General features: G+C 37.7%; 1 protein-coding gene across 8 annotated transcripts in view; it reads left to right on the top strand.

Moving 5' to 3' along the window:
- The window catches only part of Csnk1g3 (casein kinase 1 gamma 3), a 90,288-nt gene that overhangs the window by 20,265 nt on the left and 53,684 nt on the right, over positions 1–16,339 (top strand). For all 8 annotated transcript variants that reach the window (XM_052156103.1, XM_052156102.1, XM_052156105.1 and 5 more), the window contains exons 2-3: positions 8,195–8,617; positions 14,904–14,944. In XM_052156103.1, coding sequence (XP_052012063.1) covers positions 8,440–8,617; positions 14,904–14,944 — 219 coding nt within the window. In that variant the 5' untranslated portion in view covers positions 8,195–8,439. The remainder of the gene's footprint in view (positions 1–8,194; positions 8,618–14,903; positions 14,945–16,339) is intronic.

Raw genomic sequence — 16,339 nt, 5'->3', positions numbered from 1 at the left:
TTGTAAAATTAATTCTGAAGGTTGAAAATCAATGACCTTGGCTTGTATTCTTTAAGATTAACTTTGGTCCTATGTAATTATCTGGGTTTACCTTTCCCCTAGTAAGCATTTTTTTGATGGTCCCTCCTCTCCTCTCCCCTCCCCTCATTTCCCCTCCCTTCTTCTCCCCTCCCCTCTCTCCGTTCTCCTCCCCTCTCTCCCTTCCCTTCAACTTCCCTCCCCTTCCCTCCCCTCCCTCCAGCTTCCCTCCCCTCCCTCCAACTTCCCTTCCTTCCCCTCCCTCCCCTTCCCTCCCCTTCCCTCCCTGCTCATTCCTCTCTCTGCCTTCTTCCCTCCCTCCCTCCTTCCTTTTCTCCATTCCTTGCTTCCTCCCTCCATCCTTCTCCTCTGCCTCTTCCTCCTCTTTTTTTTTTTTTTTTTGAGACAAGTTGCAGTCTGTAATCTAGATTGCCCAGAACAGTATTTCTCAAAGGATGGGTCTTGACCTCTTTGGTAAACTTCTATCCAAGAAATATTTACACTAAAATCCATAACAGTAGCAAAATTACAGTTATGAAGTATCAGTGAAAATAATTTTATGTTTGGGGGTCACCACAACATAAGGAACTGTAGTAAAGGGTCATAGCATTAGGAAGATTGAGAACAGGCTGGGTTTAAACTCATGGTAATTCCTCTGTCTCAGTTTCCCGAGTACTTAGGTTATAGTTGTGAGCCATCCCATCCAGTGTTTATTTTTCTTTGTTCTCTCCGCTCTTCCTATTAGTAGCCATTGTTATCTAGATGCTGGAGAAATTGGACTTTGTTATTGTTGCTTTTGTATTTTGCTTTTTATTCCTTTGAAAACTGTAGTTTTGCTTTATATATTAGGATTGTTCCCTCTTTTGTCTTTTAAAATCCTATTTACTCTAGTATCACTTTGATTCTCTATGTATTACTGTATCTTCTAGAGGCTTCTTGTTTTTAATTTTGTTGATTTTTAAACTTCTCTTTTGTTGATTAAATAACTTAACTAACCAGGAGTTTGCCTGCCCCCTTTGGTAGGGAAAGCACTTTTCATATTAGATTTCCTTAGATGTCTAGTGATCCTTGATTGTCAGTTTATATTTGTGAAAGAGGGGATTAGGGTATGTATTTAGGTTTTCCTTATAAAGCTCTTATAGTTCTGTATACAAATAAAGCTTATCAACTAGAAGTATTATAAAAACTTCTGGTATAGTATTATATATTGTCTTAGTCGGAGTTTCTATTCCTGCACAAACATCATGCATGACCAAGAAGCAAGTTGGGGAGGAAAGGGTTTATTCAGCTTACACTTCCACATTGCAGTTCATCACTAAAGGAAGTCAGGACTGGAACTCAAGCAGGTCAGGAAGCAGGAGCTGATGCAGAGGCCATGGAGGGATGTTACTTACCCGCTTGCTTCCCCTGGCTTGCTCAGCCTGCTCTCTTATAGAACCCAAGAGCACCAGCCCAAAGGTGATACCACCCACAAGGGGCCCTCCCCACTTGATCACTAATTGAGAAAATGCCCCACAGCTGGATCTCATGGAGGCACTTCTCCAACTGAAGCTCCTTTCTTTGTGATAACTCTAGCCTGTGTCAAGTTGACACACAAAACTAGCCAGTACATATATGTATCAATGTATAATATATATATAACCAATGTAGCTCCAAGCATGATGTTAAAAGTTCAGGTATCATAAAAAGTTAAACATAAGAAACTCTGTTATCAAATACTAATACTGCTCCACGGCTGCTCTCATAGAAAAAGTTCTACCACTATTTAGGTCTGGCCTAGAACTACTTGGCAATCTTAGTCTCCTAAGTGCTAGGATTATAAGCATGTGCTATCTCATGCAAATCTCCAGGGTTCTACTGGAGATTTCGTGTATGTATGTGTGTATGTGTATGATATTTTGAGTGTGTGGCCGTGGTGTCTGTGTGTAGGTCAGACAGAGATCTACCTTCCCGTGCTGACCCCTTGTCATTCCACTTTGGTCAAGGCAGGGTCTCCTTACCTTGGTGTAAATGAGGCTTGTTGGTGCCCTAGAGCTTCTGAAGCTTCCTGTCTGTGTCTCCCTTGTGTCTGTAAGGGTCAGTGCTGGGATTCCAGACAATACAGTGTCTGCCTTTTACATAGGCTCTGTGGATCCAGACCTCGGGATGTAAAGCTGTGGACACGTGCTTTTACTTACTGAGCTGTCTCTCCTGCTCCTATACCTGAGGATCTTAGTTTTAAACTATTTTAATTTCTAAACAATAGTTTTAAAAGGAAGAATTCTGAATTACAAGTTTATGAATAGTTTCTTAAATGTTCAGAACTGAATGAGGTAATATAGGACGTGTCTTAGTTTCTTAGTGATCGTTGTCATATATGTTCTTTGACTTGTCTCCCTTACCTGCTATGAATGATTTGCTAGTCAGTTTCCATTGCTTCATTTTTATATATCAGAAAGTTCAGTTTTGAGAATGGACTCATTTTCAGCTATTAAAAAAGCCTGCTCATTTTCTAGGCTCTATTTTAAGCTAATCCACTGCTTCCTACTTGTCTGCTGACTTCCCAGTTTCAGGCGTGGGCCTTGTTCTGGGTCCCCTGCTGGGGAAGGGATCTGGGGCTGTCTTGGTCCTCTCCCATCCTCCATCAGGCTGTGGCCTTCCCTGTTCTAAGCTTCATCTGGGATGGAAGCAGATGGAATGGAGGGAAACACTCTTCATGTTTCTGATGTGGAAATATGTGCTCTTGGAAGACTTCCTATGTACCTATTACACAGAACAGTCTACAGGCTTTTCTGTTCACAAGTAGGCATCCATTGGCCTTACCAAAAAGAAGCCCACTCTGGAAACTGAGAGTAGTACTTTCCTCTGGGAAGGGCAAACGGCTGAGGAGCGAGAAGTATATGAACATCTGTGGATCGTTTTTACTTCATTGGTGCTCCTTAAATTTAGAATATGCTTTTGGATATGTCACAATTTGCAAGTAAGTGAAAAGCTGTATATTGAAAATATAAAAATTTGTCAAAAGAAAATAACTTTCTTCTAAATAGAAAAAAGCAGAGGATTTTTTAAATGTTTAAAAAATATTGCCTTATTAATTATTTAAAACAGCTGCGTTTAAGGTAAGCTTTAATTAAAAATATGGATGATATGTTATACTTTGAGATATTATGCTAAATTATGTGAAGTGAGCATTGTTTTTAATGTTTATTCTTAATTATATATGTGTCTATATACACACATGTGCACCGTACCTTTACCCTCTCAGCTGTCCTGTCAGCCCAGCTGTTATTCTAAAAGTCACACTTTGACTTTTGTACAAGGTACATAAGCACATTGTGCAGGTTTTAAGTGTAGTTTTATGCATTGGCAAATGTATAGCTAGCTGCCTGCAGCTCCTGATAGGAAAGGTACAGGGGACACACTTCCACCAGAAGTTCCTCGGTGTGGTTTTCCAGTAAACCACCCTCAGTCTTACTAAAGTGCTGCTCTCATTTCTGTCTCCAGAGCTTAGCTATGATGTCTTCCCACCTGCTCCTGATTCAGAGCATAGCAACTCGTCTATCCTTCTGTTGCGAATACTTTGATTGTGTCCAGATTTGGTTATTATAAATAAGGCTACAATGAAAATGGGTGACAAATCTTTCTTTCTTTCTATTTATTTATTTATTTATTTATATATTTATTTTTATTTACATTGCAAATGATTTCCCCTTTTCTGGGTCCCCACTCCCTGCAAGTCCCATAAGCCCTCTTCCGTCCCCCTATTCTTCCATCCACCCCTTCCCACTTCCCTGTTCTGGAATTCCCCTATAGTCTTGCACTGAGTCTTTCCAGAACCAGGGGCCACTCCTCCATTCTTTTTGGACATCATTTAATTTGTGGATTATGTCCTGGGTATTCAAAGTTTTTAGGCTAATATCCACTTATCAGTGAGTGCATACCATGATTGATCTTTTGAGACTGGGTTACCTCACTTAGTATGATGTTCTCCAGCTCCATCCATTTGTCTAAGAATTTCATGAATTCATTGTTTCTAATGGCTGAATAGTACTCCATTGTGTAAATATACCACATTTTTTATATCCATTCCTCCTTTGAAGGACACCTAGGTTCTTTCCAGCTTCTGGCTACTATAAATAGGGCTGCTATGAACATAGTGGAGCATGTGTCCTTATTGCAGGAAGAAGTCAAACTATCACTATTTGCAGATGATATGATCATATACTTAAGTGACCCTAAAAACTCTACTAGAGAACTCCTACAGCTGATAAACAACTTCAGCAAAGTGGCTGGCTACAAAATCAATGCAAGCAAATCAGTAGCCTTTATATATTCAAAGGATAAGCAGACTGAGAAAGAAATTAGGGAAATGACCCCCTTCACAATAGCTACAAACAGCATAAAGTATCTTGGGGGTGACTCTTACCAAACAAGTGAAAGACCTATATGACAAGAACTTCAGATCTCTGAAGAAGGAAATTGAAGAAGATCTCAGAAAATGGAAAAACCTTCCATGCTCGTGGATTGGCAGGATTAATATAGTTAAAATGGCCATCTTGCCAAAGGCAATCTACAGATTCAGTGCTATTCCCATAAAAATCCCAACCCAGTTTCTTCATAGAGCTAGAAAGAGCAATTCTCAAATTCATCTGGAATAACAAAAAACCCAGGATAGCTAAAACTATTCTCAACAGTAAAAGAACTTCAGGGGGATTCAATATCCCAGACTGTAAACTCTACTACAGAGCAATAGTGATAAAAACTGCATGGTATTGGTACAATATCAGGCAAGCGGATCAATGGAATAGGACTGAAGACCCAGAAATGAACCACCACACCTATGGTCACTTGGTCTTCGACAAAAGAGCTGAAAGCATCCAGTGGAAAAAAGATAGTCTTTTCAACAAATGGTGCTGGTTCAATTGGAGGTCAGCATGCAGAAGAATGTGCATCGATCCATTCTTATCTCCTTGTACCAAGCTCAACTCCAAATGGATCAAGGACCTCCACATAAAACCTGACACACTGAAACTAATCGAAAAGAAACTGGGGAAGACCCTGGAGGACATGGGCACAGGGGAAAAGCTCCTGAATAGAACACCAATAGCTTATGCTCTAGGATCAAGAATTGACAAATGGGACCTCATAAAACTACAAAGTTTCTGTAAGGCAAAGGACACCGTCAAAAGGACAAAACGTCAACCAACAGACAAATCTTTCTAAATAAATTGTTTTATTGATAGGTCAAAATAAATACACATTTTACTTCATAAGAAACTGGCATACTTGGTTCCATTGTCATGCTATTTTATATGTATATCAGCAATTAATGACAGGTCTACCTGTTTGTAATTTCTATAGCATTGCTATTGGTAGACTTTTAATCTTTTAAGTTTTGCTTTATTTGTGAGATGAGATGATACGTTTATGGTTTTAGTTTGTATTCCCATGGTAAGTATGATATTAAGCAAGATTTCATACATTTATTGGTTATTTGCCTACATTCTTTGTGGTAGATATCTTGCAATTTTTTTACAAAAAAGATAAAAGTTGTTTTTAATTGTAGTATATTAATGTATATTCATTAAGTATGTAAAATAATTTCCCTTAATACTTGGTGTTTCTGTTCAGTTCTATTTTTTAAGTTTTTTATTTTATTTTTCTTTTATATACCGTAAGCTTACAAATCTATTTTTCTTTATGATTCTAATATTTGTGTTTAGACTTATGGTTCATTACATATCATTCTTTCATGGGTTGAAGCGGGTTCATCTTTTTCTCACATGTGTACAGTTGTTACCCATGTCACTGTTGAATTGACTTGGTGTCTTAGTGGAAAATCAGCTGTTCACCAGTGTGGTCCTGTTTTGGACTCTGCTGTTTCATTTACCTGTTCTGTAGTAGTTTCATATTGTCTTGATTACTATACGTCTCTAGTAAGCCTTGAAATTAGGTGCTGTTGTATTTTTGTTTTTGTGGTTTGAGGTTGTTTATTCTACATTGTGCATTTTCATACCATCTCTAGGGACAGTTTGTTCTAGAAAACAAGCTCACTGACCTGTCGCTTGGCTTTGTGTTGTTTCTTCAATCTTCCTTCCTTGTTTCTGTGTGTAGCCCAGCCAGGGCGTTGACACGTGTCACCACAACCTAGCTTGAAACTGTTGCTGAAAAGGATGGATTGCTTAGACAAAAGTAGGTGCTCATGTAATAACAGGGCAGACTAGCCACAGAGCACACATAGTTGATAGCTGAGATTTCTAAAGGAAATGTGTAATTACTCTTTTGAAAGTCTCTAATTTTTTTAATGCTTCTAGAGTTTTCATCTGTACATTACAATATATTCAATACATGTATATTCATGTGGCATGGTGGTATATGGCTGTAATCTTACAACTTGGGAGCCTGAGACAGGAAGATTCTAAGTTTGAGACTAGACTGTGATGCATAAGACCCTGCCTTTAAAAGAAACTTTAATACCTATCTTCAACATTTCTTAGCTTTGTGAAATTACTAGTTTTAAAAGATGTAGTTTGAGTGTTACATAAAACATTTTTTTTCTTGAGACATAGGAATGCTATGTTCTTATATTACCAGGTCTGTGACTCTTTACTATATATAAAGAATAATAATATTTGAGTAAATGAAGACAAAAGGAGGACATTCTTTTGAAAAGTCAGTGTGTATTGTTTTATGAATACTTTATTCTCCTTTGTTATTTTAAAACAACCAAATCCCCAATTTTTAGGTTTTGTGTTTGTGGTGGATAGGGAGATGCCTCAGGTGGCACAGCCCCTCCTGGGCAGGAGGGAGGGCCTATGCCTGGATCCCCAGCGCTCATTCGAAAGGGGCGCGGGCAAAGGGATCTTTGGAGCTTGCCAGCCTAACTAATCTGTGAGCACTGGGTTTATTAAGAGACACCATCTCAAAAAAAAAAAAAAGTTCTTAGGCAAATGGTTGGAACTGGAAAATAAGTGAGTTACCTAAGTGAGGTAACCCAATCACAAAAGAACACACATGGAATGCAGTCACTGATAAGTGAATATTAACCCAGAAACTCTGAATACCCAAGACACAACTCATATATCAAATCATTCCCAAGAAGAAGGAAGGAGAAAGTCCTGGTCCTGGAAAGGCTTGATGCAGCATTGTAGGGGATTACCAGGACAGAGGAGTGGGAGGGGATTGATTGGGGACCGGGTGGAGGGAAGAGGGCTTATGGGACTTATGGGGAGGGGGAACCCGGGAGAGGGAAAATCATTTGGAATGTAAACAAAAACTATAGAAAATAATGGGGGAAAAAAAAGAAAATGTCTCCAATTCGCTCTCAAAAAAAAAAAAAAAAAAAAAAAGATTGAGGAAGAGACCTGTGGTGATTTAAATAAGACCGTGCCCCATAGACACATACATGTGAACTCTTGGTCCCCAGATGGTGGTACTATTTGGGGAGGTTACAGAATCTTTTGGAGGTGTAGTCTTGGTGGAGGAAGTGCACCACTGGGTAGGCTTAGACTTTATAGTTTTACCCCATGTACAGTTTGCTTTCTCTGTTTGTTTGTGGTTAAGATACAATCTCTCTGGAGATTTGATGACCCAGCATAGAGGAATGCTAGGGCAGTGAGGTGCGGGTGGGTGGGTGGATGGGGGAGCACCCTCATAGAAGCAGGGGGTACAGGGGATGGGATAGGGGGCTTGTGGAGGGGGAAACTAGGAAGGGGGGGTGGATAACATTTGAAATGTAAATAAATAAAATAACCAATTAAAAAAAAGATCTCTCAGCCTCCTGCTTGGGATGCCTGTTGTCTTGCTTTCCTCACCCCAGTGGCCAAAAGAGACTCTTCTGTAAGCTGACTTTGATTATGGTATTTCATCCTAGCAACAAAACTGATAAAACACCTGATTTCTACCTCTGGCCTTTATATATGTACACATGCACATATGTGCACCCACATTTTCATAGTCATATAAACATCTACACACACGTACCACACATGGATAAACAAATATGCAGTTTTTTTTTTAAAGTTAAATTTTGTTTTTGTAATGTTTGATATTAAAAGTACAAACGTTAAGTAATGGTTGATGTAAGAGTCTACTGTGCTTTGATTTCACTGGCCTAAACAAATAACCTAAGGTCTTGTTTTTTAATTTCTTAAATATATATGTTACTTTTGTTGACAATTTTCTTTTAACGTTTCAGCTCTCTGTCAACACCAGCTTACATCACTGAGAAGATAATTTTGAAGACATACTTTGCTGAGAAGACAACTGACAAGTTGTACGAATGGGATGAACACGCATCACTTGACTGACTCTCCGCTGAAGTTTGAGTGCTAGCACTGCTCCTAGGGCACTACCACCTAGTGATGCTCCTGTTCTTACCGCACCCATTTCATCGCGCTTGTCTTGATTAAAGAATTCAAAGTGGAGTACCGCAAACTTGATATGGATAATAAAAAGAAAGACAAGGACAAATCAGATGATAGAATGGCACGGCCCAGTGGTCGGTCAGGGCACAGCACTCGAGGAACTGGGTCTTCTTCATCTGGAGTTTTAATGGTTGGACCTAACTTTAGAGTTGGGAAAAAAATCGGATGTGGCAATTTTGGAGAATTACGATTAGGTAAGATCATTTTGTTCATTCCATTGTGTGAAAAACAGTTTAAAAATGAATACACTTGTAAAAGCACTTTCTTGCTTTGGTTATAAGTTCTTATATAGAGTATAGTATATTAAGTTAGGGGCTTTAGTTACCACTATTTCCTGAAACACAGGCATTGAATACAGGAATTGAAACTTTATTTGTGCTTCCATTTGTAAGGAATTCCCAAGTATCTGAATGTCTGTTTGAGAGTAACCATTCTCATTTCTTAAGAATTTGAAAAAAAACAAGAAAAAGCAAATTTAAAACACCAAGCAGGGGCTGGAGGGGCTGGCTGCTCAGTGGCCCAGAGCTCAGGCTGCTCTAGAGCAGCCATGTTGTTTGATTCCCGTTACCCACATGGCAGCTCAGAACCACTTCTAACCCCAGTTCATGGAGATCTTTGCCTTCTTTTGATCTTCTCAAGGAGCAAGCTCAAAGTATATAGGGCACAGGTGTGTGTGTGTGTGTGTGTGTGTGTGTGTGTGTTCGTGTTCAGACAAAAAGCCCATACATGTAAAAATGAATAAATAAAAAATTTTAAAAGGCCATAGCTCCAGTAAGTCTTTTCTTATATAGGTTCATTTTGGGGGAAGGATTAGGTTCCATTTTCATATTTCAAAACATTTAGTAAGTAACTGACCACTGTAGAGTCATATATGCAGCTTAAAGACAAGATAGTGATTATGAAAAATTAACAATGTTCACATTGTTACAATTTCCTGTTTCTCTACCCCAGTCTCCCCTTCCTTTACCCTGCTGTGTCTATGGGCAGGTTCAGGAATCTTTCTTTAGCTCACGTCTCAGCACCAACTCATGCTGTAGTTTGGAAAATGTGGGGCTTACTGAAGCTCTAACTGTCCACTTCAGGAACCCAAAAGAAGACTTGCCAGATGCCACAGAGCAGTTCAGTGACATATTTAGATGTGAGATGCCAATCTTATCCCAGTGCAGTAGAGCAGCTGTCTCCATTGAAAAGAATCAAGGACTGTGGCATGGTAACGCAGGAATCAGTACTTACTTAGGTAATTAGTACATTAAGGGCTCTCCTCATTGAACCACCAACACTGAATTGAGGTGGGAAAAAAATGGCTTTACAGGTTTCATTGAGTCCCACCTACTGTTGAAAATAAAACAACTCGTATGTTTCTACTGAGCTATCTCTTAGCACCTTGTAAAACACACTAATTTGTAGTGTCTCTTCTATTTCATTTGCTTTGTGTTGCTAATGTACATTAAATATGAATGAAGAAGCAAGCTAATAAAAGCTAGTGTCATTCTTTGTACATAGCTATAAATATGATGTAGTTGGCAGATTCTTTTGCATTTAGTGAAGACTAAAATATTTGAAGGGGCACATATTTTATGGGTTATTTTTGAAAGACTGAATTAGTTTGAATTTTCTAAGTTGTTTCTTACTTGGGAGTTAGAGAAATTAGATTATTTACTTTTTGTTAAACTTTGAGATCATCCATCCAATTCTTAACATTGGCCATATACTGAAAGATGTTTATGAATTATTTTTCTAGGTTATTGTAAATATAAATTTATGAGTATAATATAAAAGATTGACAGAATATCTGTATAGGTTTTCGTTGTTTTTATTATAGTTCTCCATATAATTTAGAAATAACCATTTTCATAATATACTGTGTGTGTGTGTGTGTGTGTGTGTTTACACAGAACAATTCCAGTGGGCCGACTTAGCCAGAACAGTATGAAGCATAATGTCTCATGAGCTAGATACTAAAATTACACTGTGTGTAGTAGAGCATTCCTTTCTTTGTTTTGTGAATGAATAAAAACAAAAGCAATGTACCTGCTTAGTGTCTCTAATTTTATCCAATCGAATGATTATGTAGAATCTAAAGTGTTGTATATATGTGTTTGATGCTTACATATTTATTTAAATATATAATCTATATATGTATATCTTGCAAGGTCGTTAATATACTATAACAACATATGAGACTTTTCCTATAAAGATTCGTATGAAATCAATTGTACCAAAATTGAGCTTATTGAATCAGTGAGTTTACTGGAGTAATTTCAGTAGTCTAGGTGTGAGGCTACTCAAAGGCAGCTCTACATTACTGAAGAACCCACTATACCTGAGTGCCAGCTCAGGAAGAGTTGCATTTCTGGGGATCTCTGCCCGACTTACAGGCAGCTTGAGTGGTCAGGGTTGTGTCCTCCTCATTCACCTTATGGGTGGGAGAGTCTCTTCCCTAAGCAGCTGTTTATGGCTTCCATAAACTTAACCTTGGGGGGAGACCCTGTGGATTTTGGAAGTTTCAGTCCTCTAGGATTTAGAAGATGGTTTACTTCCTGAGCTTCATGCTTCATTCCCCTCTCCAGGAGGGAGTGTTTCCACATTCAACAAATAGATCCTCTCTACTATAAATGCCATTGTTCTATGGATATTTAAGTATTTTACATATATGCACCCATATCTATAAACATAAACATATAGAGCTAAGTTAGTCATTTTAAGTTTTCTTTTTCATAGACCACTAAGAGGGCAATTTATTATTGTCTTTTCAAAGCCCTCCATGGTTTCTTTGTTTAGAAAAAAGTTATATATATATATATATATTTTTTTTTTTGGCTCTAGCTGTCTAGTTATTGCTGTATAGGGGAGGGTCAGATGAGAGTCTGATGTCTCTAAGTTATCTGAGGTTGTCTACAGCCTCAGTGTCTGGTTAGGGCTGTCTTGTCTCTTATAGGAAAAGAGCTTATTGTTCATTACTTTTACTTTTTCTCACCAAATTTTCATGATGAGGTTTCTTCCTCACCCCTGCCTCCTCTTATTTTGAGTGTTTGTTTTGCCTGTATGGATGTCTGTGCATCATGTATGTGCAGTGCCCTGGAACACAGAATAAGGTGTTAGATCCCTTGGACTGGAGTTACAGATGGTTGTGAGCTGCCATTTGGTTCCTGGGAATTGAACCCAGGTCCTTAAGGATACCCTGAAGTCTTCTTTGGATATCTTTTTAAAAAACCATTTTGTTTGGGGGAGAGCCAATTATTAGAAAAAGAGCAGTCACTGGAGACTGAGGTAGAGACTGCCTTGGGTATGAGAATTAGCCAATCCCCAGCTTTAGGTCTTTATGTCTTACTGTCTTTATCCTCCTATATACCCAGGAATAATATTTTGTGCAATGCTATTAGAGACTAGCCCTCTACCCAAAGGCCAATGGAACCATGGAGACACGATAGTCCTAATCTGTTTATTTTGCCCTGCCTCTCTCCTCAAAACTCTAATAAAGGTCTTTGTTTAAACTTTCTCATCTTCTGCCACCTAACCCAAACGGTGCTCTTACAGCCCTCTGGCAGAGGTTCTCAACCCTAATGCTGTGACCCAATACAGTTCCTCTGTTATGTTACTTCAACCGTAACATTATTTTCATTGCAACTCTATAACTCTAATTTCATTACTGTTATGAATCATAATGTAAATAAAAAAATCATAATGCAAATAACACATTAGATGACCCCTGTGAAAGGGTTGTTCTACACCCAAAGGGGTCATGACTCACCGGTCGAGAGCCACTGCTCTAAGACATTCTGTGTAACTCCTTCAGACTTGTGAATATAACAAACTTTATTTCCCAGAGTTTCACTTCGATTTTCTTGTGGTATGCCTGATTGACATTACATTAAAGACAAAATAAACCCTCAAACTCAGAACAAGGGTATTATGTATTACTTTATGAATTAGTATATCTAAAATTAAGATGCTGTGCCTTTTGACACAATTGAGTTTGCCACAGGAGTTTCTATAACTTTTCTTTTCCTTTTTTTTTTTTTTAAGATTTATTTATTTATTTGACATATTTGAGTGTTTATCTGCATGTATACCTGAGTGCCAGACGAGAGCATCCCACCCCATTATAGATGGTTGTGAGCCACCATGTGGTTGCTGGGAATTGAGCTCAGGACCTCTGGAAGAGCAGTCACTGAGCTGCTTTTAGCTCCTGAGCTGTCTCTCCAGCCCCTCTATAGCTTTTCTTGTTTTCTCCACTGTTCTTGTTCCTCACAACTTCTTATTTAAATGCTTGCTCCTGAAAATTAATGATGTTGAAATTCCATATGCTTTATATCTCCATGAGTAAATTCGTCATTTTTATGTTTATTGATTTTTTTTTCTTCAAAAGCATTTGAAAATTTAAAATGCTTGAAAATGTAAACCTAAAGATTAGATAGTGGGGATGGTGAGGTGGCTTAGTGCACAAGGACAGTTGTCGCCAAGTATAATAAGTTTAATCCTTGCTACCTCATGATGACAAGGGAGACTGATTCTACAAGTTATCCTGTCTGCTGCATGTACTCCATGGCACATCCATCCCTGCCGACCCCCTCCTCCCCAATAAACAAACAAACAAACAAACAAATAAACTTAAGGACTTTAAAAAATATATGTCCAAATACAGTGATTTTAATCAAATTCATTTTCTTCCACATAACAGACCAGAGCGAGAGAGAAAGCTCAGGATACCTCTGTGTCTTCAGTGTGAGGACTGTGGTGTCTGCAGGGTGATCTCACTAGCTGTTACTCCTTTCCATTTAGCCAAACAGAAGGAAGAAAAATCAGGAACATAATTCTGTTTCTGGAGATTGGAAGTGTCATACTTCATGGCCATTGGTGTGAAGTTAGTCACTTGGCTACCTTAAGCTGAAAATGCCTGGAAAATATAGTTTATAGCTGGACAACTATAATGCAGAGTTAATATTGGTAGACAGCTACTATTCCTGCTAGATATATAAATGTAACATGAATATAGTTTAATAACTTCTATTCCACAATGTTGGTAAAACTTCTTGAAGTTCAATACAGCAGAAAACTGAATTGGCAATCTACTTGAGGTAAGGTGTCAGCGAGCTAACCCCTGTCCATTTGGAGCCTTAAGGGGCCTGTGCATCCCCCCAACTCCATCTACCAGAGAGACAGACAGACAGACAGACACATTGTACACCACTCACTTTGTGTTTAGCACATGCTGATCAAACTCTAACTGAAGGACTGTGGCTGTTACTTAGGGACAAGACTATTATTTATTCTTTGTTCATGTTTATGACTGTAATCCTATAGTTCTGCCTGATATTTAATATTAATAAAGATGATGCTTTTTAGGATTCAACTTCTTTTTGTCTCTTTTCTTTTTTTGCTATCACATAAAAGATTAGACTATATGAAAGCCAACAAAAATGTTTCTATGTTTTGGTTCTGTAGGATCTGTATTTAACTACTTGTCTTTTGAATTTTTCCTACACATTGTTCAGAATAAAATTATATAAAGATAGTTGTTAAAGGGATTATAATGCTTTGAGAAAATACATATTTTTTGTCTTTAAACTCCCTTAAAGTCAGGTTTCTTATTATTAGTGACCCTCTTCCCTTAGATTACCTATAGTCTCATATATGATGAGTTCAAAAATGTGCATGAAAACATTTCTAGATGCTAAATCAGTTGCTTAAAAATACAGAATATTCTCTAAAGTTTGTAAACTATGAACATTTGTTTAATGAGTTTTAGAATGGAGCTTGATTTGTAACACTTAGTATTTCTGTTCTGTTAAATCTTTCAAATATGCTGCGTCCATGAGATCTATGCTACTAGGCAGTAATATGTATGATTCCCACTTTTACACATTTTTATGCAATAAGAGCAATATTAGAATATTTATATGAATATCTGCTATAAAGATGGAAGTACATTTGAGGCTGCCTTCAGGCTCTGCCTCCCATGTGCTGGGATTAAGGTGTGCACCACCACTGCCCAGCTTGATTATTTTTCTTATTTAATTATATTTTAAACATAGTTCAGAGTTTTTATAATCTGATACGTGTTAGATTATATGTGGCCTAATAAAATATTCTATAATGGTTTAAAAGGAAATGGATGGATGAGTTTTATATTTTTACTTTATATAGATGTTCTGGCTTCAAATGTATTCACTACTTACTTGAATATTGACTGTTTTCTAAGTTGCATGCAGTATTATAACAAAGTCAGAATATTTTTCTTATAATTGGATAACAAACTTATTAGTACCAGTTTCTACTTGGAATCTAAGTAACACATTGACTGCGTTATTGAGTTGATAGCAGACTTAGCAATTTTCTTGTAAGAGTTGGAAGTAAAGGGTTTTGTTTTACTTAATGTCTTATATACTTTTTGATTTTAAACAGTACAGATCGTAAACGTTATGTAAGTTAAATTTAAAAGTATTAGCAGAATCTGACATATTTCTTCCTTTTTTCAAGGGAAAAATTTATACACAAATGAATATGTGGCGATTAAACTGGTAAGTTCATACAGATTTATTCTACAATTATTTCTTTTAATTATTGACTTATTAATTTTTCATCTTTATAGTTATAACTTGGATGTTCATTTATAAGGAAAAATGCTTGCATGAGTGTGCTCTTAAAACAGTAGCTATGACATTATTGCTGACTCCTGTGTGGAATGTCAGTGCTTTTTCTATAATGAAAACTGTCTTTACTTTGGCAGCATCATGGAAGTGAAATTTGTAGTTGAGCAGTATTTTTAATTTAGAAAGGTATTTTCAAGTAGATAAAAACAAAACTTCTCTTTCTGATTAGACAAGATAAACATGCCTTTAGCATTCAGGATTGTGGGTGCCAATTATCCTCTGAGGTTTTTTTCCCTACGGGTGTTTTATAAATCTAGTAAGCTGGCTGTTGCTTGACTTTCAGGGATTCAAAAATCTCTGAGTGTGGGTAGTAGCAAGGAGAGCTGACTGACTCAGGAGTATTCCAAAGTTTCATGGACTCAGTGTGGCAGGCACAAATCAGATCTCTTTGGAAGTATTTGTATCCTGGAACTATTTTTACTCATTTGCCCATTCATCCATTCACTGACTGAGACAGAGCCTGTTTAGATCTGGGTGTTCTAGAACTCACTTTGTAGACCAGGCTGCCCTAGAACTCACAGAGATCCACCCGCTTCTCTCAAATGCTGGGATTAAAGGCGTGTGCCCCTACATGGTGCTAGGAGCCATTTTTATAAGGCATATTTTTCTCATTCTGGTTCAGTTTCCCTCAGATCCAGATTGACTTGGTGTTCTCATTCTCCTCTCTGTGTCACCCTTGTCCCTGACAGTGTGACCTGTGTTATTAGAGTGGGTATGAGTCAGACTGTTAGAGGAAGAGGCAGTGGGAGGAAATTAAAAAAAAAAAGAAAGAAGAAAGCAAGCTTTTGAACTGCAGTGGAAAGTCCCTGCTGCTTGAAGTATGTTGTTTCCTGTCTTTTCATGGAAATGAAGATAGGCAGGCAGTCTGTGGCATCACTGAGACGCATGGGACCGACACTGAGCTTACCAAATGAATCCTGCTGGTTTCAAGGTCTAGTCTCTTAATTTATAATACAAAGTCTGGTTGGGTTATGACAAGATTACAACTGTTGTTTTAAATTGGATTTGTGGTTATCAGTCATGAGAGTCAGTTAATACAATCAAGCTCTCAGAGATGTCAAAATTGAGAAAATAGTTTTTACTTTTTGATAACATTTTTTAATATTAAGGTTCAATGTGCCCAAATCAGTAAAAATATAATTTTGTTTAAAAAATATTAGTTTATTATTTATCCATGTTATAAATGTAGACAGCATGTCTTGATCATATCCATTTTCTCCCTCCTCTCTCTCCCTTCCTCCTCTTCTACCTCACGTCTATTTA

This window comes from Apodemus sylvaticus, chromosome 13, assembly GCF_947179515.1.
Source record: "Apodemus sylvaticus chromosome 13, mApoSyl1.1, whole genome shotgun sequence".
Lineage (NCBI taxonomy): Eukaryota > Metazoa > Chordata > Mammalia > Rodentia > Muridae > Apodemus > Apodemus sylvaticus.
The sequence above is the reverse complement of the archived record's forward strand: the minus strand, read 5'-3'. Positions and strand labels throughout refer to the sequence as shown.